Source organism: Sceloporus occidentalis, unplaced genomic scaffold, assembly GCF_023333645.1.
Source record: "Sceloporus occidentalis isolate IW3139 unplaced genomic scaffold, rSceOcc1.0.p SCAF_23, whole genome shotgun sequence".
In the NCBI taxonomy this organism is placed as follows: domain Eukaryota; kingdom Metazoa; phylum Chordata; class Lepidosauria; order Squamata; family Phrynosomatidae; genus Sceloporus; species Sceloporus occidentalis.
The window spans coordinates 1,292,212-1,316,810 of record NW_028317003.1 but is presented as its reverse complement, the minus strand read 5'-3'; the positions used below and the strand labels follow the sequence as shown (position 1 = coordinate 1,316,810).

The 24,599-nt window shown below is 41.9% G+C and overlaps 1 protein-coding gene across 2 annotated transcripts in view; it reads left to right on the top strand.

The window, feature by feature from the left end:
- The window catches only part of LOC149300672 (E3 ubiquitin-protein ligase HECW1-like), a 76,504-nt gene that overhangs the window by 27,544 nt on the left and 24,361 nt on the right, over window positions 1–24,599 (top strand). Inside the window, exons 5-10 of one of the 2 annotated variants that reach the window (XM_089484845.1) lie at window positions 11,707–11,782; window positions 12,981–13,150; window positions 15,041–15,183; window positions 15,720–15,820; window positions 16,586–17,929; window positions 19,402–19,512. In XM_089484845.1, the coding sequence (XP_089340971.1) occupies window positions 11,707–11,782; window positions 12,981–13,150; window positions 15,041–15,183; window positions 15,720–15,820; window positions 16,586–17,929; window positions 19,402–19,512 (1,945 nt within the window). The remainder of the gene's footprint in view (window positions 1–11,706; window positions 11,783–12,980; window positions 13,151–15,040; window positions 15,184–15,719; window positions 15,821–16,585; window positions 17,930–19,401; window positions 19,513–24,599) is intronic. The other variant, XM_089484846.1, reaches the window with a different exon arrangement.

The following is a 24,599-nucleotide window of genomic DNA, read 5'->3' as shown; positions in this document are numbered from 1 at the left end:
TCATTTTTGAGGAGGGAGAGTTACACCTCCAACTTATATTATTGTATATAATATAATTGTCACGGAGCTGGCTAGTCCGACCGACTACCTCCGCTGTCTTGTGCTCCCTTAGCCTGGGACAACACACTTTCTTCGGTTCCCCAGTCACTAGCCGAGACTCAGTGTAGGGTAAAACCAAACGAAGACTGATTTATTTCTCACACACAGAGCTGGATATATCCAGCAAAACACACATTAACATAAAACAAGATATTGGGACACAAACCGCCCCCTTAATCTGCCTCCCAGAGACAACAGGGGCAGTAACGGGATTAACAATACAATGGGGGGGAGACTGATTTATACAACATAATAATGCACCATGGGGTGGAGGGGTCTGATATTAAATTAAAACAATGGTGGTCACTCCCTGGTGGCAGATCCTGGCTGTCTGCCGGAGATAATCCCCTCAGCCAGTGATGAGATGATACTGCTGGGGGTAGCCACAGAAGCCTTTACAAACCCAGGGCCCATAGTCAATAGGGAGGAGGCTGGCAGTCAGGCTTCTCCAGTGGCCCCAGTGATGGAGGCTTCCGTCACAATTCTCCCCCCTTCGAATTGGACTGACATAGGATGAGACCCCAAACGGGTTGACTCCGTAGTCAGTCAGTTTATTTGGCCCATTAATGCCCTCCCAAAATTGGTGCTCCTGCTGCTGCTGGGGAGATGGGCCGGCTGCGCCATCTCCCGGGTACCGCTGGGGAGTGATGCCGCCTGCATCCCCTCCCTGGTGCTCCTGTTGCCGTTGAGGAGGGAGTTCCGGTTGATCCGGTCCTGGAATTAGGTTCTGCTGCTGGGGGGGCGGGTCGGCCGCTGTATCTCCCTGAACTCCTGCAGCTTTGGTAGGTGCTGGGCAGAGGCCAGCGATGCTCTGCCTGGTTGCCAGCACTTCAGCTGGGGTTAGGGAATCTTGTGGGTCGGCCTGCCGCTGGGGAGGGAGGGCCGGTTCCTCTGCTCCCGGACATGTGAGCTGCCGCTGGGAAGATGGACCGGCTGTCACATCTCTCGGTTCCTCCCACTGCCGCTGGGGAGGAAAAACAAGTTCCTCCGCTCCCGGACATGTGAGCTGCCGCTGGGGAGAAGGGCCGGCTGCCACATCTCCCTGGATCCCTGTAGTCATTGCAGGTGTGGGGCAGAAGCCAGCAGCGCTCTGCCCTGTTGCCAGCTCTTCAGCTGGGACTAAGAGATCTGGGCAGACTGACCAGCATTCTGAGGCCCCCGGTGTGGAGACCGCAGTGTTATCCACCCCTCTTGGGTTAACATCCTCAGATGTAAAATCAGTTAGATCCACAATCTCTGGATCTGGTTGTGGAGCACAGTCGCACAGCTCCAGTATCGGATCTGGATTAGCTGCCCAGTATCCCTCTGACTCAGGGGTGGAGACCGCAGTCCCATCCACCCCGCCTGAGTCAACATCCTCAGGTGACCACTCAATAACATCCACAAAATCCACACAATCCCTGGACACCGGGGCATTCTGTTGAACGCGGTCAAACAGTTTTTTATACGCCTTTTCCAGTTCCCACTCCTGCGTAATTAAAAAGTCTAAATCACCTTTAAGTCCTAGCGCATCTGGGAGGTCCCACTCCCTGAAATCCCGGATGTCCTCAATCCGCCACTCCACTGTGCTGCCGAAGTCCGGATCCTCCTGAAGACTATCCCATAATAATCCCGGGCCACCAAAGTCATAGCCCTCTGGAGAACATTCTTTCGCAGTTCGCCAATATGCTTGTTCTGTATACCACTGCAGAGCCCTATAGTGATCTTCCAGCTCTACCTCCTGTTGGACCAGCTTGTCCAATTCGGATACCCATTGCTCCTGGGGTTGCTGTCCCAGGAAAGACACCCGTAGTTCCCGCTGGTCTCTAATCTTTTGTTCGGAGCTTGGAAGACACTGACCCCGGCGTATAACAGCCCTCTGCCATACTGACCGTCAAACCACTTGCCTCAGGTTCTGGTATTGTTCTGTAGGCAAAGCAGTGGTGTAGCAGGAGAGGATGACCCGCAGCAGCCCCTGGAATTCTGATACCACATCCATGTCCTCGTCAAGGCGACCGAAGTCTGCCGTCCTGTCGGTTAATCCCAGTAGAAAGTAAGTGCCCCTCAGACTAAGAAGCAATCCCACCCCTGCCACCAATGTCACGGAGCTGGCTAGTCCGACCGACTACCTCCGCTGTCTTGTGCTCCCTTAGCCTGGGACAACACACTTTCTTCGGTTCCCCAGTCACTAGCCGAGACTCAGTGTAGGGTAAAACCAAACGAAGACTGATTTATTTCTCACACACAGAGCTAGATATATCCAGCAAAACACACATTAACATAAAACAAGATATTGGGACACAAACCGCCCCCTTAATCTGCCTCCCAGAGACAACAGGGGCAGTAACGGGATTAACAATACAATGGGGGGGAGACTGATTTATACAACATAATAATGCACCATGGGGTGGAGGGGTCTGATATTAAATTAAAACAATGGTGGTCACTCCCTGGTGGCAGATCCTGGCTGTCTGCCGGAGATAATCCCCTCAGCCAGTGATGAGATGATACTGCTGGGGGTAGCCACAGAAGCCTTTACAAACCCAGGGCCCATAGTCAATAGGGAGGAGGCTGGCAGTCAGGCTTCTCCAGTGGCCCCAGTGATGGAGGCTTCCGTCACAATAATATTGCACAGAATTCTATTAAGGAAGGAAAACACTCTATGGCAACTCTAAAGAGGGGTTCACAGAGCAATTCCAGGCACAGAAATCTCAATCAGGTGACAGTCCTGAAAACAGGACATATGGTGGTCACCTTATGAAGGGAATCCATAATAGCAGAAGCAATGGACAGTCCCACAATGAAGGGAAAATATAAGCAAGCACAAATGGCCCCTGAAGCTTTTGTCTGTTGTTGATTAAGGCTTTGTCAAAACGTAAAAAAAAATCTTTACTATTACATATATATGCGTTTAAAGGCCCACTTTAGAAACTGCTGGTGTAGGACTTGGACTACCCATCTGACAAATGCATGGTGGACCTTGTAGGGTGTGTAGCTTTATTTGAGAATGGCGTGTCAGTCGAATATGCTAGCACATGACTTGGCGACACAGAAGGGGACTGTGGCAAAATGCTTGAACAGCATTGGTAGATGTCCAGAAACATGACGTCCCCAGCCGGACCACGCTCCTCCAGTATCCGCCGGACTCTCTAAATATGCCACATTTAACAGTCTCGCAAGGATGCACATGCTCCAGCCTACGAACAGGCAGGCTGGAGCATGTGATCACCGCAGCCGTGTTTATCCAGCAGAGGACCACCTATTCTTTTTTCTCCCAGTCCTTGGTTAATATTAACTAAAACTCTTTAACTAGAGATAAAAACACTGCATATACATCATGTATATTCTTATACGTTTATAATTAAAGGACACTGATTAGACTAGAATACCAAAAAATCTTATTATAACATTAACTTGTGTAAAATGTATATTCATTTATATTATTGATATTACAGCAATATAAATGGTGCAGTTACTTACTATAACAACCAGTGATATGTTGATTTTTCCATTTTTAACATTTTGTACCAGAATATATACCGTATATATATATGTATATAATAATGGATAACTAATCCAACCAGCAGGAACATTGTTAGGCTGATATGATTTAAAAAAATTACCCTTGTAAATATCTAACAATGTCTCTCCAGCATTTTACTGTGTCGTAAATATTCTAATGTGTATTTGTAAGTGTGCTTAGCTGTTTTAGTCATTGCAAAAGATAAGTGGGCTTACCAAAAACATATCTTATAGTAACCTGCTGTGATAATGCCTCTAAGGATTCTACATTATGCTTCCAAAGAACATACTTTCACGGAATATCTGCCAGATAAATGTATACAGTAAACCCTATCCATAAAATATAGGGTATTTTGTCACTTTGATATCACTGAAGAGATTATTGTGATGACTGTTAAATGTATGCTGCCGTTTATAATCGTACTTTTGCGATTGAATATTATTATGGTTTTAAACAGAGATTTTAGGAAAATTGGCTGTAAAACACCTGTTTTTGTTCTGTGATCATTTTCAAAACTAATACTAAAATGTTGTATGAAAAACAGCTTGTCTCTCAGAGGCATACAAAGTGATTTTCCATCTTTGCTGAGGGGCTTAGAAAAGAAATAAGAAATAAAGCACCTATTCCATAACCAATATAATGTTTCTGCTGATTTGGATTGCCACAGCAGTATATTATGTGTTGCCGATCCATCCATCTAAAGAGCACCCTGTATGCTGACAGTCCATGATTAGGAGGTACTTATAAATGGGTCCTTTGCTGGACATAAGCCTGGGTTCTCCTACCAAATTAAGGGCTGTTGTCCGCTAGAGAAGACTACTTTTAATAGTTTTCACTGTAATCAATTATTATACACAGCCAACTTAACTTTGCTGATCTTTGCTATAATATCAGTTTATTGCTAGACACATAACACTTGTAACACAATGCTAACTACAAATACAGTAATTTTACAAGAACTTTACATTTGGGTAATTATATAAATTATCTTCCTTATCAATTACTCATTTGTAGCTCTGTAATTTAATGTTGCACTTGAGTAGAATGAGTCAGATTAAAATAGATAATCACTGTTGATCCCATATGCTCCAGTTGAACAGATATCACAAATACACGAGGCCGTATTTTCGTGGAGATAACGTACATGCTAAAATAACTGTAAATGGACTACATCTCCTAGTCTGCTGAAGGATCAGATCAGATGAATGGACATTATGGACAAACAACAGCTTGGGTGATTTGGTTGGTAATGCTTTATATAAAAAGCACAGCTCACAGTGTTTCAGATGGATGGATGTATGGATGGATGCTGCCAAGAATTCTGAATTGATTCATATAAGTATGAAAACATTGTTTGAATGAGCTAGTATTTGTGTTGCTGTGTAGAGAACTCAGAAAACAGACAATTAGAAATTAAAAAAGAGAGTATAAACATTAGTATATTTTGTGAGGTTATAACCAAGAGAAAGCTCTCCAGTTGGTGGACTACAGGTCTAAGGACTGACTGAAGATCATAGGGATTGTAGTTCATCATCAGCTCAAGAGTTGTTTGATGGCTACGCCTGCTTTAAAACTGTAGCAGGTATGCAAACCTTCCAGCTGTCCTTTTATATGAAGGACTGTCCCTCCTTGGGACCCAGATACCCCTCCGCGTTCCTCTAATCTATATTGTGAACCTAGGAACTTATGGGGTCATGTGAGGGCAGGGATGACCCCCACAAGGGATGTGGTTGGGCAGTGAGTGGGCATGGCTAAACATGGCTCCCATGCCCTGGAGAAAGAAGGAGAGTAACCCAGGGGATCAGAGCTTCACAGGTACTGTCCCTTGTTACTAGGAGCTCAGAATGTTGAGTGGATACGAGTTTGTCGCATTGTTCTACAGCCCTTAAAGTCATAATAATTTGTATAGAAATAGAAGAAGATGTCATTATTTTATAAATAAAATTATGTAAACAATGTGCATTATTTTTCTTCTAAATGTTAGATAACTATACATAGCTTAGAAAATCAAATAAAAAACCTTGGTGAAGCCTTGCCTCCTGGCCTCAGCCCACCCAAACCCCCAAAAATAAAAGTGCCTGTTTGTCCCTTTTTAATGTTTAATCAGCAAACAGGTGCAGGATGTACATTGACTAAGTATTATTTCCAGTTATTTCAAATTATGACTCCTATGATCTTGTATGTATATATACAGGTATACTAGATATGTAGACATAGACATTGCGTGTGGCAAATTATTAAAAACTCTCATATAATACAAGTGTTACGTACTACAGACAATTGAAGAAAAATGCATGTCACGTGTTGGTGCGCCATAAATGACACTACAATGCAGGCCACTTAACGTTGTTTTTTATGCCACCATCTGTGATGGTTTAAGCTACAGATACCGAAATCACCATAGCAGGCCCATACTGCTTGTAGAAAGAGTCATGGCGCATATAAAATATGTAGGCTCATACTAGGCTAATGTATTGGGACACATATACAAGAATTTAGGTTGCCTCCTTTCTGAGACTGATTTTAGAAGTCCTGAAACAAAGAAAGGAAAATATCAGAACACAGTTTTAAATGAAATGTGACTCATTCATTCACACTCTGTAGTGCAATAATAAAGAATTGGTGTGAACAGAATGCGTACACCCACTGACTTAAAAAGTGCTATCATCTCTGTGACCTCCATAAGAGTAAGCAGCACAATTACTCACTGTCTCTCTTACTCATTATTTTTAACGCCTTAATCATGAAATATACATTCTTAAAGCGGAAGCGGCATGGAGGAAAAAAAAGTTCTACTTCAGCCTAATATAAGGTCATGAGATATTTTGGATCACTTTCCCTGAGAAACCCCTTAAGGGCTGAGACTTTTTTTACATTTTGCTATGTCTTTTTTCCCCTCTTTTTCATTTCATGAACCCACACATGTTCACAAAAGGTTTTTTTTTTTTAAATTAAAAAAACACATTATTCACAGTTTTACATGTATATAAATTATCTAAAAGTAGTATAAATGTGACATATACCAAAATATATTTTTTAACTTGCCAGGATTTGAAAAACCCTATATTATGATATAATTTTCATTTATTTTAAGTTTTCGCATTTTTTTAGGTTTTAGTGTTTCTGTTGGAATGTTTTGACCATACTATTGTCCAACATGTCTTGGTATGCTGAACGGGAAATTCCAAGACACTTTGGACAATGCTATGCTTCCAACTTTGTGGGGAAGACCCTTTTCTATTCCAGCATGACTGTACCCCAGTGCACAAAGCAAGATCCATAAAGACAGGGTTTGGATGAGTTTGGTGTGGAAGAACTTGACTGACCCGCACAGAGCCTTGACCTCAACACCATCAAAGACCTTTGGGATGAACTGGAACAGAGATTGTGAGCCAGGCCTTCTCATCCAACATCAGTGCCTGACCTCACAAACACTCTACTGGATGAATGGGCAAAAATTCCAACATTTTGTGGAAAGCCTTCCCAGAAGAGTGGAAGCTGTTATAGCTGCAAAAAGGGTACCAACTACATATTAATATCTATGTATTTAGAATGCAATGTCATAAAAGTCCCTGTTGGTGTAATGGTCAGGTATCCCAATACTTTTGTCCATATAGTGTATATATGTGTGTGTGTGTGTGTGTGTGTGAATATATATATATATATATATTCCCTCTAGATTCCCTCTAGATTGTAAGCTTGCGAGCAGGGCTCTCTCCACCAAATGTATCGGTTTGTCTTAGTCTGTCAATTCTTGTCTTGTCATATCCCTTGAATTTATGTATTGTATTAAGCGCTGCGTAAACTGTTGGCGCTATATAAATAAAGGATAATAATAATAATAATATATATCTTACAATATAAACATAAATTAACTACCAGTATTTTTCATATTAGATATCTCTGATGTTATCTTTAATAGTACTATTCAATAAAAAGGTTGTGGGGATTTTCATAATGCCATCAACTATTGACAGTAGCATCAAGACTTAATGGTATTAAATGCTATAAAAAAGATTTTCTTTTAAATTATATTTTACATTTATGCTTAAAAGGATTTCTGGGAACAGTCCTAAAAATAAACACTTCAATGAAAGGACAACCACCCCAAAATTGGGACATCTTGTCACCAAGATGTCCTTTTAAGTAAATGATTTTTAGGGTGATCGTGATATCCAAAATATTTGAGATTTATTTTATACAATCATTGATAAAGCATGGATGTCTTAATTCTGAGAGTAGTAAAGTAACATTTAAAAAAATAAATTAATCTTAACAGTAGCAGCCTCAAAGGCCTGTTTCAGAGATTAAAGACTGGATAGAGTCCTCTGCCAGAGGGAGACAATGAGAGTAGAAGCAGGCTAACTGAAAAAAAGAAAAAGAAGAAATAAAGCTGCTGAAAACCCGATGCTCAGAAGAGAGAAGTGCAACAATATAAACGATGGTGCCAATGGAGAGTAGCACTATAGCACTGGGTACATTTAATAATATAGACATAACATGTAATATAAATAGTACATATAAAACATATTCCAATGCAATAAAAGTCACCAGCAAAGCATAAAACAGGATACAATGCTTGTTTGTCAATGACATAATGTGTGGAGGACCTGACTCGTTTTATTGTAAGGCTTTATCAGAGGTTATGGTCGACAAACACAAACGTAAGCCTCTTACATAGTACAAGCTGCAAAAAAGGATATGCAGCTAGATGGCTACAGGATAAAAAAACCTGAGATATTTGTAAAAAAGGTGATATGAATAAGTATTGATGTAGAGAATGTCCTCTGTATATAATTCAGCTGTAGAAAGCGCAGAGGAGAATTAAACAACAAAAAGTCATCCACTTTAAGGATTTTCAAAAACATCATATTTATTAAATTTTATCTATATTATTAAACATTCCCAATGTTTTAGTCCTACTCTCTAGTAGCACTATCACACATACCCACTACATACCCTCACCCGTGTTTTCCCTACTCTTCATCCTGGTGGCTCTGTCCTGCATTAAGCAAGTCCTGCCTTCCTGACTTGCCTCATCTTTTGGAGATAAACCTATAGGCTAATAATTGTTATCCTAAGCCTAATGGCCCCACAGGGTCATTGAAGTTAAATTGCTTTATTTTTACCACCATCCTTACAGAGAATATTTTCATAGTTATATTTTTACTGAAGTTGCTTTATAGTGTTTTTCATTCTGTTGAGAATGGCCTTAAAAACTCCTAAATTCTAGGATAAATAAATAAAATGTAATACAGATGTAGTTGTAGTTAAATGGGTTAAACACAGCTCTTGCATCATACAGTTTTCAGCATTTGGTGATTTTTTTTTTAGAAATCACGTTTTATAGAGTTAATCCCTTTTAATCCCCATAAAATAATTTCTTACATGTCCGTTTTACCGCTTCCTCTCCCTCGTTCCATTCCTAGAGCATTATTAATTCCTAGATACATTGCCATCCCCTGGGCATTGACACTGTTTCTAGCAAAGGGCACCATAAAAATCATCATTCAATCGAAAATGAAACTAAGGGCAACATGGCAATAATTCACTCCCTGTATATCAGACACTAAGAGGGAATGTATGAGACGGTCATCTGTGGCGCGATTAAACTTGGTATTGTGCGTTCCATTTTTCACTATGTTAATTTGGCATAATTGTTCTATCTTTGCCTAGACAGGGATTTTCCGAATTGCAGTTTAAAATAGAGCTTTAAATTAATATTCAAGGAGCGGGTTCTGTATAAACAAGGGATATTGATACAAGGTACTGAGGTTAGAGAGATGAGGTAGGAGGCAATTACCGTAAGGGTGGTTTTAATATTTTAGCCTATATATTTTATATATATATACAGTAGGGGTTTTTCATATTGCAGGTGCAATATAAGGGTGGTTCTAATATTTTAGTCTATATATTTTATATATATACAGTAGGGTTTTTTCATACATATGGCTGTGACTTCCTTGGTCTCATACACAGCTATTTTGTTGACTGTTCGCTATACGGTACCATGTAATAAAGCGTTCCTTAATAATGCGATATGTATTGATTTTTTTTACTAATTACATTTGGTCTTTATTGATGTTTTATAGAATATGTTTTCATTAAATGAATTGTATTAGCCATGATCATATTAATACGGTTCTTCCATGTCATGGAAATGCTCAGATGATAAACACTGTGTCATTCTGACATGGATGCCTTTGGATATACTAGGCAGCTGTCAGATGAATTAGAAGGGTGCTGAGCGTCACTATCATTCTTGCAGGCAGTTTGCTATCTATCTCACAGATATACCACCGGTTTCTCGTGCTCCATTTATTCCAAGAATACAATCCCAAGGGCAGCACAGGAAGCTATAAACAATGACTCAATTTGTCAGGAGACATGACAGATTTTACATTTTAAATGTAATAATTTCACCCAGATTATTGCAATTTGCTCTAATGCTTCCAGAATACGAATAGGGTGTTCCTAATTATGAACAAGATCTGGATTTTTAGCGCAGCTTCTCAAAATTTAAGAGCCCTCAGCGCTTCACTCTTTCATTGTTACAATACAAATGTTTAAGTCTCCAATGCTGTCGGATGGCATGTTTTGAGAAAAGCTTCTTGAGTACTTGTTCAGGATGACTCTGGTTAAGTACAAAGTTCCCCCGGACAATATTGCCCTTGCCCTATACCCATCATAGATATTGCACAACACATATGTAAAGACGACCAAGGAGAAGTCTTTCTGCAGGGCCTGGGACCGGTGGAATCTTTATACTTGGTCTCCCTGGGGCCTTGTTTCGTGACACTAGTAATTAAGTCAGTATACTTTGAAAAACATAGATTTAGATTTCATCATATTGTGTGAAAATGATGAAGAAAATAATAACCAAACAGGTTGTAATAACCTAGGAAATGCAAATGCTGTGTTGGTCGAGTGAGACCGTTGCTATTTTTTGAAGAGGTCTTGTTTGTCTATGAAAGTACGGGTGAAATCCTGGATGCGAGAGTGGGAAGAGATATGGTGGGATTTAGAGTTGTTAAGGGCTCTGTAGGTCAGGGTCAGAAGTTTGAATTTGACTCTAAAGAGAAATGGGGAGCCAATGGAGAGATTAGCACAGAGGAGTTGCAGATGAGGAACGGTGACGGAGGAAGATTAATCATAACAAAAATGCTCAAAAAAACACAACCTAGAAACATATTGTAAACTAGTTTATATTTTCTGCTATAAGAAGGGCACAAATGCAAGGGACTGATATTTTTTTTTTTTTAAAAAAGGGTTGTGACTGTAGAGACGAAAATAAAGCCCTGAGTGTATTCATTCAAAACTAAAACATATATTTTATGAACTTGCTAAAAATAATAGTAGTGTGTTCCAAAAAATATAAAATAAAGTAGGGTAAAGGGGATGAGTATTACTTTACAGTACTGATCCCCAGCTACCACGACCACCATTTATCACTAATTGCTATTGGAGAACGTGGCTATAACTAACTTAAAAATGTGTTGACGTGCTAGGCAAAATCTCCTATCTTAATAAAATAATTCCAGTGTGGTTTGCAGATCGTCACATAGAGATGTTAGTGGAAATCACTATATCATTATTCCCAAAATGTAGAAAAATGGCACATCATGTAAGAAGGAAAAGGAAAAGCTGCCTGGCGTGCTTTTTGACGACCGGTGTCGTCTTTCCCAGAGGCTAAATGGTCTTACTTTTTCTCAGTTTTATGTAGGGTTTTTTTATCACTGGTAATCGGGAAACCTTATTAAATAACTACACAAAAATACCTCTTATGTATATAACAGTGGATGTGTTTGCGTGATCTTATTTTTTATATTAAAACATGTGCCAGACATTTGACACAAATATCACACAAAAGAAAAAGGAAACCCCTGTCAAGGATTTTAGTAACCCTGTAAGAGGAAAATATGATTATTATTATTTTTAAATCATTCTTCGTATCACCATTTTACCCAAGATATCTAACTTTTCCTTCACAAAGTTGACTTGTTAAAAGTCTGATCGGTGGAAGCATGTGACCGATTCATACGATCCTGAGATAATTATGGAACCTCTGCCATTGATACTGATCTCTCTCCTATATCTCTTTGCAGGTTTTCAAAACTATCACCCACGAGGACACTCCGCATGGCCAAGGAAGCCGCAGACTCATCAGTTTTACACTGTCAGGTATGTAACGCGTGTGTGAGTGGACTGGATCTGATTAATGTGGTCTTAGCATGCATTTTTTATGAATTTTGTAAGGACAGGATTTCAATAATTTCTTTGTTTATTGCTTATAATACCTCTAAATACCCCAGGATAAACATACACAAACCCGTAAGTGTTTAAAGAACATGTGGATTGAAATGTTGCTTTGAATGCTTACTTAACTAATTAGAGGACTGCTCCAAGCCCTTATAGAACTACGTTTACTGACAAGGAATTAATGGGGTGGAATTCCATGCCTGCTAGGATTTACGTATTCCCAGCATGCAACTCTCCGGGTATTCAGTGATGCACCATTTCTACTTCCACTCTATTGACTCAACAAATGGTATGGGGAAACGTTTAACAATTAAAAACAAAACTACAATAGCCAGAACCCAACTTGTACAGTACTGATTAACATTAGTTGATATAATAGGTTGGAAATATCCATGGTGTGCTTTGTTCTTCATTACCATCATCAATATACTCTCGCTGGGGCACTGGAATAACCAAGCACTGATGACTACTTGGTGTCTTATAGCATCATCCATTAGCGCCCGAGCACCCACAGCACAGCACAAGTCCACATAAGACATCTGCCTGGTATTTACAATTAAAAAAAAATTACAAAATGAACAAGAAAGAATTTTCATCATTCTTAGAAACAGGAACATCGGAATACTATAAAATCAAATTCATTGGTCTCATGCTAACCATTATTTTTTAACAAGGCCATTCTTAGGTTATATGAAGGCAACCAGTGGTAACATTCCTGATGTACATCTATGATCATGTCCAACATGTGAACTTACTCCTGCAACCCTATTGGTCAGCTAGTGGGAGAACCAACAGATTTGTGCATCTTTACATGCTCAATCACTAGCAGAGAAGAAGGAGCTGGCCAATAGCATTGTGAGCAACAGCTACGCCAGACCAGGGTTCAATTTATGCTTTTTGAGCCAATTTACCTTCTGCATAGATGTCTCGTCGTGTCTGGAAGGATTCTGTAGGATTCACAGCCAAGGTGGGGGGTCGGCATGCTTAAAGAGAAAAGAGAATATATTCTGGAAAAAATATTAATACAATCATGTAGAAGAAAGTGTTATAGATATGGTTGAGGGTGCTGTCATTGACTTGCCTTTATTCATACACTTGCTATCATATCTATAATTTCTAGATTTTCAAGCACTTGGTTTGAAGAAGGGGATGTTTTTCAATCCAGACCCATACTTGAAAATCTCTATCCAACCTGGAAAACACAGCATCTTCCCGGCTTTGCCTCATCATGGCCAAGAAAAGAGATCAAAAATTGTATGCAACACAGTCAATCCTGTCTGGAAGCGAGAGGTATGATGAGCTGAGATGAGCAGTTCCATTGATATTTTAGTAACTGATTTATGATTTATTCATTTATTATGTCATCTTCCTCATACTTTCATCTTGTCCTCTGATCGGCTTTACCTAAAAAATCTATATTTGTAACATGCTTTGTAGGTAGATAAATGAGAAGAGAGGAAGCAGGTGGGTGTTCTAAATACCACTAGCATAATGAGTATCATTTCAGATTAGGTAAAATTAGATTAAAAATGTAGATAAATAATGTTAACAAAAGATGTTTTGTCTTGTGTCGTGTTTTATTCATTAACGTAACTGTTACAACTTTTCAATGTATGTGAAACTGTTGTGGATGAATGTCTTCCAGTACAGGTGGTAAAGGCTAATGTGTTAAAACGTTGCGAGGCATGTAATTGCATTTGTTCTCACGTTAGGTTAATACATCAGTTACAAAAACTATATTGAGTGTATCTAAAGAAATAGCAATAGTGCATTACACAGCAGTAGATCTCCTTGAGCTCTTGTTAAAAATGACTATACTAGTATTTAGTCATGAATACGTGGGTCATTAGAGTCACATACAGTATTTGCTTATTCCACTAGGGGGCAGAATAATACAAAAAAGATAACTCACTCCAGCTAAGACTATGCTTTACAGTGACATAATGTATCTAATGCAGTTAAAACAAGAGTACGTTTTTTTATTCATATGAAAAAACAGATTATATTTAGTGTGTGTGTGGGGGGTTTAAACTAGGAATAAGTTCAACACATATAATGTTTATTGCTTTACTGATGACAAAAAGAGGGTGCTATAGCATACTACCTCTTTAAGAGCTCAGAGACTCAATGTTACCAAAGTCTACATCGCCAAATTTCAATGTCGACACTTTTGTTAACCTAATTTCCCTTTGTTTGGTTATAAATGTGCAGTAAGCGTAGTAGTTATATGACAAAATATATAAAAATACATAATAATTTGAAATGTAGTTGAAAAGGTGCACTCCAACTCTCATTTCAATGTGTATGATAGCTGTGTTTTAACTTATCATTGAAAATACAAATAAATAAAAAAGACTTTACATATGTTGACACAATAAAAGTTATAGGCTTCAACTTAAGGGCATCTAAGTGCCACATGACTGGCTACAATGGCAGCCTGAAGGTCTGCAAATAACGAAACTTTTCAGTCCTGCACTTTACTGTGTATATCACATTGTATTCGCATTCCAGGTGAATACCCATTCATCTTTTTTATGCATACTGTATTATGTATGGGCAATTGTGAGGATTTTTATCACAGTGTATGAGAAGTTGTGTGCCTCAAATTTACTTCTTACACTTTAACCGTTTTGGTAAATAGATTTCTCAGACTTATGTCATATACCTTATTTTTTATTATTATGACTATTGGCCAGAAAAAAAACTATGGGTGTGCCATGTTCTCTCCCAAATGCTCTGTAAATATGCAATTTATTCTTTAGTGCCGCAATACAATTTAGATTCTGTACAGTTTTGCTTATATTATATATTGATAATATAGTGGCTATAGTGGATAATTTCTGTAAAATTTGTATTAGGCCTAAGGTCAATATTATAATCACATTTATATGATTTTACTTGACAAATAATCTTTCATCTTTATGTAACATAATGGACCAGCTGCAGTATCCTGCTTCAGAACGTTATTTGTTTGTTAAACTGTAGTCTTATAACATTACTATTTTGAAGAAAGAATAAAATAACAAATCTGTATATATATATATATATATATATATATATATACGTACATACTTTTCTTAACATGCTATAGTATTTAATACATGTATTTTCTTTAAGAAACAGAAACTTGAAAAATAAATTTTTGGTGAGTAAGGTATAATGTGCTGTTGTTTTTTATAGTTGTTTAGCTTTGTATCCCTTCCAACTGATGTCTTGGAAATTGAAGTGAAGGACAAGTTTGCAAAAAGTCGGCCAATCATCAAAAGATTTTTGGGCAAATTGTCCATGCCTGTGCAGCGTTTGTTGGAAAGGCATGCAATAGGGTAAATAAAGTTTTCATTATCCATGTATAGCATGCAGATGTAAAACACAAAAAGATATGTATGCTCACATATTAAATGTACATTTAATAATTGCATTTGTTTCTGTTATTAATAATTAGGATTCACTTTTGTTTTAGTTCTGTCATAGACTAATTTCCTGAACCGTTCTAAAACAAGAGCGATGTAAGGTCAAAATCATTCCACTTGTAATACTTTAAATGCCTTGTTTCTTATTTCTAGTTTGCCCCTAACTGCTAATGTTGACTTAAGTGGTAAAAGGAAATCTTAAATGGAAATCTTTGTTGTGTTTATCTAGTAACTACAATGTTAAAATGTGTACCTTTAGTTGGTAACCGCACTAAAAACATATGAAAGATGTCAAATAAGAAAACAAAGTATCTCAATAAATTATTATAAGGTTATAAACCCATGAGCTCATGGCCTGTGCTATGCTATGATTTCATAACCTATTTTCATAAGAAAAATAGAATGCCCGTGGATTTTTGCACCATCTTTTTTTATATTTGTATTTTTAGTGATCGTGTTGTTAGTTACACCTTGGGTCGTAGACTTCCTACAGATCATGTCAGTGGACAGCTGCAGTTTCGGTTTGAGATAACCTCATCCATTCACCCAGGTAACCCATTATAATGTATTAAGGGGTATGACAAGACGAGAATTGACAGACTAAGACAAACCGATACATTAGGTGGAGAGAGCCCTGATTGCAAGCTTACAATCTTGAGGGAATGGGGTGACAAACATAAGGCACAGAGAAAGGGTGTGAGGTAGTGTGGTAGTTGTATCAGTGACAAGGAGGTTCCAGCAGCTAAAATGTGTGCTTCTCTGAGTTACATAACTTATGTAATGGTATTTCTTATGTGGGCAGAAATGTATGGAGGAACAGTGATATGGGGAGCCAGTGGAGGGTTTCACAGAGTGGGGAAGCAGAAGAGGAGCGACATGCAAGGGAGATAAGCCTAGCAGCAGCATTTAGGACAGACTGCAGAGGAGAGAGCCGAGACAGCGGAATGCCAACCAGAAGAGTGTTGCAGTAGTCAAGATGGAAAATGATAAGCGAATGAACCAGAGTTTTTAGGGATTCTTGGGTGAGGAATGGGCGGATACGAGAGATGTTTTTAAGGTGCAAGCGGCAGGATCTGGCGAGGGACTGAATGTGAGCGATGAAGGTTAAGAGTCAATTTTGTTTAGAAATTTGATTTTGTGTAATTGGTTTTCAGAATCTTGTGCATGTAATTTGGACAATTTTTATTAGAAAATAATAATTAACATTACCTATAGAATGTTTAACTGAAATGTTTTTTAAATAATACATAAAGATTATTTTCTGAAATAGTGATGGATATTTTTAATGTTTTTGTGTTTTTTTGTATTCTTCCAGATGATGAAGATGTCTCAGTTTCTTCAGATCCATTAGAAGCTACACCCAGTGCAAGTCCTCATCAGTATCCAGCTGAGGACACCGCTAACGGATCCCAGAGAAGGACCTCAGTTGGCATTGAAAACCCGTGTTCCTCAATGCCAAATGGGTGCATTACAACTGGTGTTAATGACAAAAACTCTGTGATTGAAAACAGGTCTACTAGTCAGACCAGTTTACACAAAAATGCAATAGAAAGAACAGGTGCTTACAGTCTTCCAGTGGATGTAGCTGAAAACCCTGAACCCAGTGAAGCTGAGAGGACTTTACCTACAGTTGTCAATGATTCTGATCAATGTCATGGGGAATCTATCACAACAGATTCTGAAGCCAAAGCAGAGAGTATTGCAGATGTTAATGCGGATAGCCCAGTTGATAACACAGATACAGTCATTGTAGAGGAAGCAACTGTGTTAAATGAGGGCTGCAAGGATGAAGAAAAAAACCCAGAAGAATCAGTGGACATATGCCAGGAACAAGATTCTGAACCTAAACTTAGAAACAAAGTGAAGCGGAAAACCAGGCCATGTTCACTACCTGTGTCAGAACTTGAAAATGTTATAGCATCAGCCTGTGGAGAGCCTGAAACCCCTCGAACACATTACATCAGGATTCATAATTTACTTCATAGTCTGCCTTCAGCTCAAATGATCGGGGATGGAGAAGAAGAGGAGCAAAGTGGTGTAGATGTTGATGAAGAATCCACAGTTAAGGAGGTGTCTGAGAAGGACCTTGTTAGTGAAACAGAAACTGTTATGCCAGATCCTTCCTCTGAGGTCGTAGGAGATGAAAATGATGATGTTGAAAACAGTAGAATTATGTTCCCCCTTGATAGTTCCAGTGAACACCTCACTAGCTGTAACCACCTTTGTGTAGATGGAGAGCTCCCTAGAACGGAAAGTGAAAGTGACTCAAGCCCAAGGATTCACGGAGACCATGACTGTGACACTTGTGACACCTCATGTTACAGCACATCCTGTTATAGCACGTCCTGTTACAGTACTTCCTGTTACAGCCCTTCTTGTTATGATAGTCACAACCGCTTCTCCAGCCATACTCGATTTTCATCAGTGGACAGTGCCAGAATATCTGAAAGTACTGTCTTCTCCTCGCAAGATGACGAGGAGGAGGAGAATAGTGCATTTGAATCCATGCCTGATTCTAATCAAAGCCCAGAGCCAGACAGAGATCATAATGATGGTTCCATCCAGTGGTCAGATGATGTGTCAGGCCAGAGTGGGAATTCTGAAAGGACTCCAGGTGGTATGGATTCTCCTGTAGCAGGACCATCCAATATGAGAGAAGGTTAGCATGAACCATCCAATGGGGTAGAATTCTTACAAAAACGTACCCACGTTTGTATAAGTTTTCGTTGTATTTCATCATGTGAATTATTTTCTAAGAGACACATTATCATGCAAGAATACTTCTACTGCTCATTTACTTATACTACTTTAATATTTCATTATGTCAGATTATATAAAGGAGTTTAGTAATTATTATTGTAATTTATTTTAAATAATATCAACTTAACAAAGCCAAATATATTTCTTTGATAAAGTTAATTAACAGTGCTGAATCTATGTAAATGAATTCTGTGTACTTCTACGTATCTATGCATGATAATTGCTCATCATAGAGTCTATTTTTAAATTCTACTGAGCATATGCAAGCTGATCTTATAAAGTTGTTATAATACAACATTTAGAGAGGTTTCTGTCATTCCTGCTATGGAGCAGAGTGGGGCAATTGCTACAGGCGGCACTTTTGAAGGGGCGGCACTTTGCCGCCCCAAGCAGAAGAGAGAGAGGGCGTCGAGTGGTTTTCACTTACCAAGATGCCAGTACCCGCTCGGCACCCCTCTCTCTCCTCTGTGAGCCCTCTAGCTCAGTCTCGGTGCCGGCTTGTAATGCCGAGCGCCGGAAGATGACGTCATTTCCGGCGCTCAGCATTACAAGCCGGCACCGAGACTGAGCAGGGAGACTCGCCGCAGGACTGCTAAAAGGTAAGTACAAAGGGGGATAGATAATAGGGTGGGAGAGGAAGGGTAGATAACGGGGGGGGGGCGGCAGAGGAAGGGTAGATAACGGGGGGCGGCGGCAGAGGAAGGGTATATAATAGGGTGGGGGGGCAGCATTTTAAACTTCGCCCCAGGCGGCATTATGTCTTGGGCCGGCCCTGGATGGCAGGCACATATTTCACTTAATATCATGCGATTCCTATATTTATAGGTGCTTTACGAGTGCATTTTTTCCTATAATTATGTTCAAAATTATATGACTGTTTTAATAACCACTGCAAATTAAGCTCTCAGTTCTTTTAGCCAAATGTTCCAGATGATCCCTGTTTGCTTTCTAGTACATTATGAATGTAGGAGCATCTTTTTTGTCCTGGTTACACTTTTTCTATCCACCTTTCCATGTATTTTTTCTTAGCGAATCTCTTCCTACATCCCTACATTTGTCAATAAAATAAAGAGTGGCCCAAAATAAGTAACATTCAAAATGTAAAACAAAAACCATCTAGTAAAAAATGTATAGGTTTGCAGTGATTTAGAAAACAGCCAAGTGGTTTTGCACCTTGAAAACATTTTAGGTAATGTGATTTTAAATAATATGGTAATGTATCATGACAAACCAGAAGAACTCTGGAACGAAATGCGGAAACGTGTTATTGGTTTCTTACAGGAATACTAATTTAGCTTCCTCGTTTTTGACACCAAAAAATCTTTAGTTCTACAAATATAAATGTGTTATAATGTTATTATCTCTATATAGGTGGTTGCCCTCTACCGAATAACTCTCCAGCAACGCCACCTGTAAGTCAGCTTCCATCTCTGAGGTCAGATCACCATCATTACCCAACTATAGATGAGCCTCTACCACCAAGTAAGAACTCGTGTTCTTTTGTTTTGATCCAGACAGAATCATTATTATTTATAGTTTTACATAGTGCCATGTTATTCCACAGCGCTGTACAATGAGTAAACCGGACATGACAAATACCGTATTTGCCTGAATATAGGCTGCACCTAAAGACTTAAAGTGGGGGTGCAGCCTATAATTGGGGTTTAGCGCAGGAATGTGCAATTCGTATCGCCTGACATGTAGTTCCGGGCACCGGGCAGGCAGCAGGGTTAGGATCCAGATCCCCCGCAGCGCTGCAGGGGACCTGGATCCTACTCTCTGGCAGACGTGAACGTCTGCGCGATGTGCTTTAGCAATCTCCCTAGCCGGCATGTCCCACGGCGGAAGTGCCGGCACCGGAAGTTGTGTACGCGTATTGCGCAGATGTCCCCGCCGGCCCCGCTAGACACCTGGGAGTCTGCATTGGTAAGTATAGGGGGGGAATATCTAGGGGGCAGAGTGGCAGCATATCTCGGGGGGGCAGAGTGGCAGCATATCTATTCCACTAAGTTTTTTTTTTCTAAGAATCTAAATTTTTCTTTAAAAAAGCACCTAACTTGGGGGGGCGGGGCGAGCCACGACCCAAGATGGACGCGTAGAGCTTTTGCTCCTCCACTCAGCCCTAACAAATGCTGTAAATTGGCGCACATCCTCACCCTACATCGCCCCTTTGCAGCTGTCTGTGACGGGAGAATGTACGGGAGGCCCCGCAAGTCCTCCAAGCAGAAGTCAGTACAGGATTTGTTTCCCAAAAAGCCCACGACTCCTGAACCTCCCGTGTCTCCTCAAGAAGACGACTCAAGGCCTCTACCCGATATGGCGACGCAGGCCTGTACTAAGCAGGACATTGCCGACATCAAAGACCTTGTGCACTCGGTAAAGAGGGATCTGATGGACCACATTCACGCTGAACTCGGCGACCTGAAGCGCGATATCCAGGACATCGGCGCTCGCACTGACACGCTGGAGCGGTCACACGCCACACTACAGCGCGACAAACGCAAGATGGCTGGCGACATCGACTCCCTGCAGCAAGAGGTTCTTGCACTCCAGGACGCTCAGGAGGATCTGGAGAATAGATCACGGCGCTCCAACTTTCGGCTGCGGGGGATACCTGAGACCTACCTGGATCTGAACGAGGTGCTCTGTTTGCTGCTCCGCCAACTCCTTCCGCAGTCTGCCCAGGAGGTGTTCCTGGTGGACAGGATCCATAGGGCCTTGCGCCCTCGACCAGGCCCTGCTGAAAAACCCAGGGATGTCATCGTGAGGCTGCACGACTACAACATCAAGGAAGAAGTTATGAAGGCGGCGAGATTAACTACGCTCACGCTCGACAATTTTGAGATCCAGGTGTATGCTGACCTCTCTCCCAGGACCCTGCAGCGCCGCAAGCTTCTCAAACCCCTCACGGATCATCTTCGGGCGCATTCCGTTGCGTATCGCTGGAGGTTTCCGTTCGCCTTACAAGTCCACGCTGGGGACAGGCAGGGATCTTTGCGGTCCCTTTCGGAGGCCGAGGACTTTCTCAAGGCCCTGGCTCTACCTCCGTTATGTTTGGGCCGGAAACGCAGCAGACGGAGCCCGGATGTCCCCGACCCGGGGGATTGGCAGGAGGTTCCAGCGGGTACCCCTCCGTGAGGACTCTCTTCATTCGACGCCACCGTGAGATGTCTCGTCTCAGACTTTTTATTTCTCCTGTTCTGATTTATTTTGCCTGTTTTTACTCTGCCTGTTGCCCGTTAGGCCGTGCCTCTGGTACCCGTACTGCGAGGTTTACGGTGGATGTGGTGTGATGTTATTGTTATTTTCTCTTTTTTTTTTTTTTTTTTTCTTTCTTTCTTTTCTTTCTTTTTTCTTTTTCTCCCCCACTTCCGGGCCCTGTCAGCCGGGGGACGCCATCTCGCGCCAGGCCGTCCCTGCCGGGCCTGAGCTGCTAAGCGGGCAGTCTACTTGCCCTTTCCTCATTGCACACGCACACTACACAAGCGCCCTCTTTTCCGGCAGTCTATTGCACAATGAGGGTGTCATTTTTTTTGTTTATTTATTTGCTTCTCTTATTTGCCCTTCTCTATCCGTTCTTGCACACACGGCCCCCCCACTCTGCCCACCGCTGGACACCGATACGCGGCGCTGTCTGCCGCCTGGGCCTCGTCTGCTCTCCTGCGCCTTCTGTGCCCTTCCCATGGCTCCTATACGCTACACACATGGCCATCTCGCGCCAGGCCGTCTCACGCTGCACATGCGCCCTCTTATTAGTAGGCGGCCTACTGCAAGCTGGGGGTGTCATTACTTATTTATTTTTGTTTTCTTATTTGCCCCTCTCTGTCCGTTCCCGCACACACGGCTCCCCCACTCTGCCCACCGCTGCACACGGCGATGCTTGCCGCCTGGGCTTCGTCTGCTCTTCTGAGCCGTCTATGCCCATCCCGTGGCATTTTTCGCCCAGTCCACTGGGGGGCTCCTGTACACCACACACATAGCTTTTTCCCCCTTTTTTTTTTTTATTTATTTATTTATTTATTTTTTTAATTCCCCCCACTTCCGTGCCCTGCCAGCCGGGAGCCGCCGGCTCACTCCGGGCCGTCTCACGCTGCACAAGTGCCCTCTTATCCGGCAGCCCATTGCAAGCTGGGGGTGTCGTTATTTATTTATTTATTTCCTTGTATTCTTATTTGCCCTCTCCATCCATTCCCGCACACTCGGCTCCCCCACTCTGCCCACCGCTGCACACGGCCTGGGCCCCGTCTGCTCTCCTGAGCCTTCTATGCCCATCCCATGGCATTTATCACCTAGTCCACTGGGGGGCTCCTGTACACCACACACATAGGCTTTTTTTTTTTTCTTTTTTTTTTTTTTCTTTTCTGCGTTCCACTTGGTGCCTGGGCAGCAGGCTGTTTACACTTGTATTATTGTTTTATTTGTTGATAGTTTCTGTTTTAGCATCTATGGGTGAATGTCCACCGCTGGGGCGGAGTATCCACCTTGATGGTAGTGCTATCTTCTACCCCCGTGCGACCGTTACTGGTCGAGTTACAGCCTGATGGCTCTTCCCCCGGGAAGTTCCTGGTGGGAGGTTTAGTCAGGGTTCAGAGCTGTAGTTTCCATGGACCTTGTGTCCACAATGTGATTCTCTATCTCACTCGTGCCTTATTTTGTACGTTTCTATGCCTATGCTGTTACGCGTCTGTGTATCATTACATGATTATGGCATATTTCCTTGGTGTTTTTCCCTTTGTCCTTCTGTCCGTCCCTCCCCTTTCTTTTTTTTTTTTTTTTCTTTTTTTTTGTGTGTGTTCCCTTGGACACTCGTCGCCTTCGCTCTCCGGTCCCGACTGCTTTTTTCTGTGAGTGCCCATGCCGCCGGATCAACTTAAGATAATTACCCACAATGTACGGGGCCTCAACTCCCCTCAGAAGCGACGACAAGCTGCATGCCGATGTTGTCCTGCTACAGGAGACGCATCTTCGTAAGGCCTCCTTGCCCACATACTGGAACAGATCCTTTGGAGTCCACTACCATGCTACACATCCTACTAAGCGTAAAAACGGCGTTAGTACATTCCTGAGAACCTCGATGGGTTTCCAATGTGAGGACGTTTTGTGTGACAAGTGGGGTCGTTACCTCCTTTTGTCGGGACTTTTACATACTACACCTGCAGTCATTCTCAATGTTTACGCCCCGTCGACTCAGTCAGCCTCCTTTTTTCATCGGCTCTCGGATCTACTCCTCCCGTTTCGTAACCACATGATTATAGTAGGGGGCGATTTTAACACTTATTGGGATGCCTTCGTTGACCGGAAGGGTCCAGCTTTGCGGCAGAGCTCTTCTCCGGCCTCTAAGCAACTCAGAGACTTTGCTAAAACAGCGGCGATCGTGGATATTTGGCGGCTTCATCACCCCAAGGCTCTGGACTTCACCTTCTTCTCTCACCCTCACAACTCCTACTCGAGGATAGATTACATTTTCCTTGGTCAGACCCTGGCCCCAGCGGCACATGCTTCGCGGATTCACCCTATCTCCTGGTCCGATCACGGCGCGGTGGAGTGTTCCTTCTGCCCTAGGGACTGGACGCCGGGCACGCGCACCTGGCGTCTCGACGAATTCCTGCTTACGGACCCGGGGGTGCTGGCCGAGGTAGTCTCCGACATCACTGAGTTTCATCGCTTCAATGACATTCCGGGCACCGACCCGCAGCTCCTTTGGGTTACCCATAAGGCCTTTGTTCGTGGCTCGTTCCTCCGAATTGCGGCTAGAAAGAAGAAGTTGCGACGCCAAGCCATAGACTCCCTCACCGCTAAACTCTCCTCACTAGAACAGGTCCACAAGCTGACGCTAGACCCCAGTGTTCTCCGGGAAATTGTCCAACTGCGTGGCGAGCTAAATGTCCTTTTTAGCAATGACGTTCTACACTCCTTGAACCATACCAAGCAAAAATTCTTTGAGTCCGCTAATAAGCCCGATGCCATGTTGGCGCGCTGGTTACGTGCCCAAAGGAAGTCGCAGAATATCCATAAGATCATTGATTCTAGCAACACTCCCTGGGTGTCACCTAAAGACATTGCTCAACAATTTGCTCTATTTTACGGCACTCTGTATGACGGCAACAAGGCCCCCGGAAACCGCTCCGGGAGCGCTTCCATTCGCCGATTCCTTGACTCGCTGCCCGCCCCGAAACTCTCTGACCAGCAAGTTGACTTTTTGAATCAAGAGATCTCGGAGGATGAGCTACTCGCTGCCATCTCCAGTGTCAAGCCGGCCAAGGCGCCAGGGCCGGATGGACTCCCGGGCTCCTACTATAAGAAGTTTAAAGATCAACTTCTGCCGCAGCTGCTACGACTCTTCAATTCCTTCCTGGGGGGCTCTGTTCCCAAGCCTGAACTGTTGCAAGCTAAAATTATTGTTATCCATAAAGATGGAAAAGACCCCTCTAGCTGCGGTAGTTACAGGCCCATCTCGCTCATTAACGCGGATATCAAGCTCTACGCTAAGGTTCTGGCCACTCGCCTGGGCAAAGTCATTGCCTCCATCGTCCACCCTGACCAAGTCGGCTTTATTCCACACCGGGAAG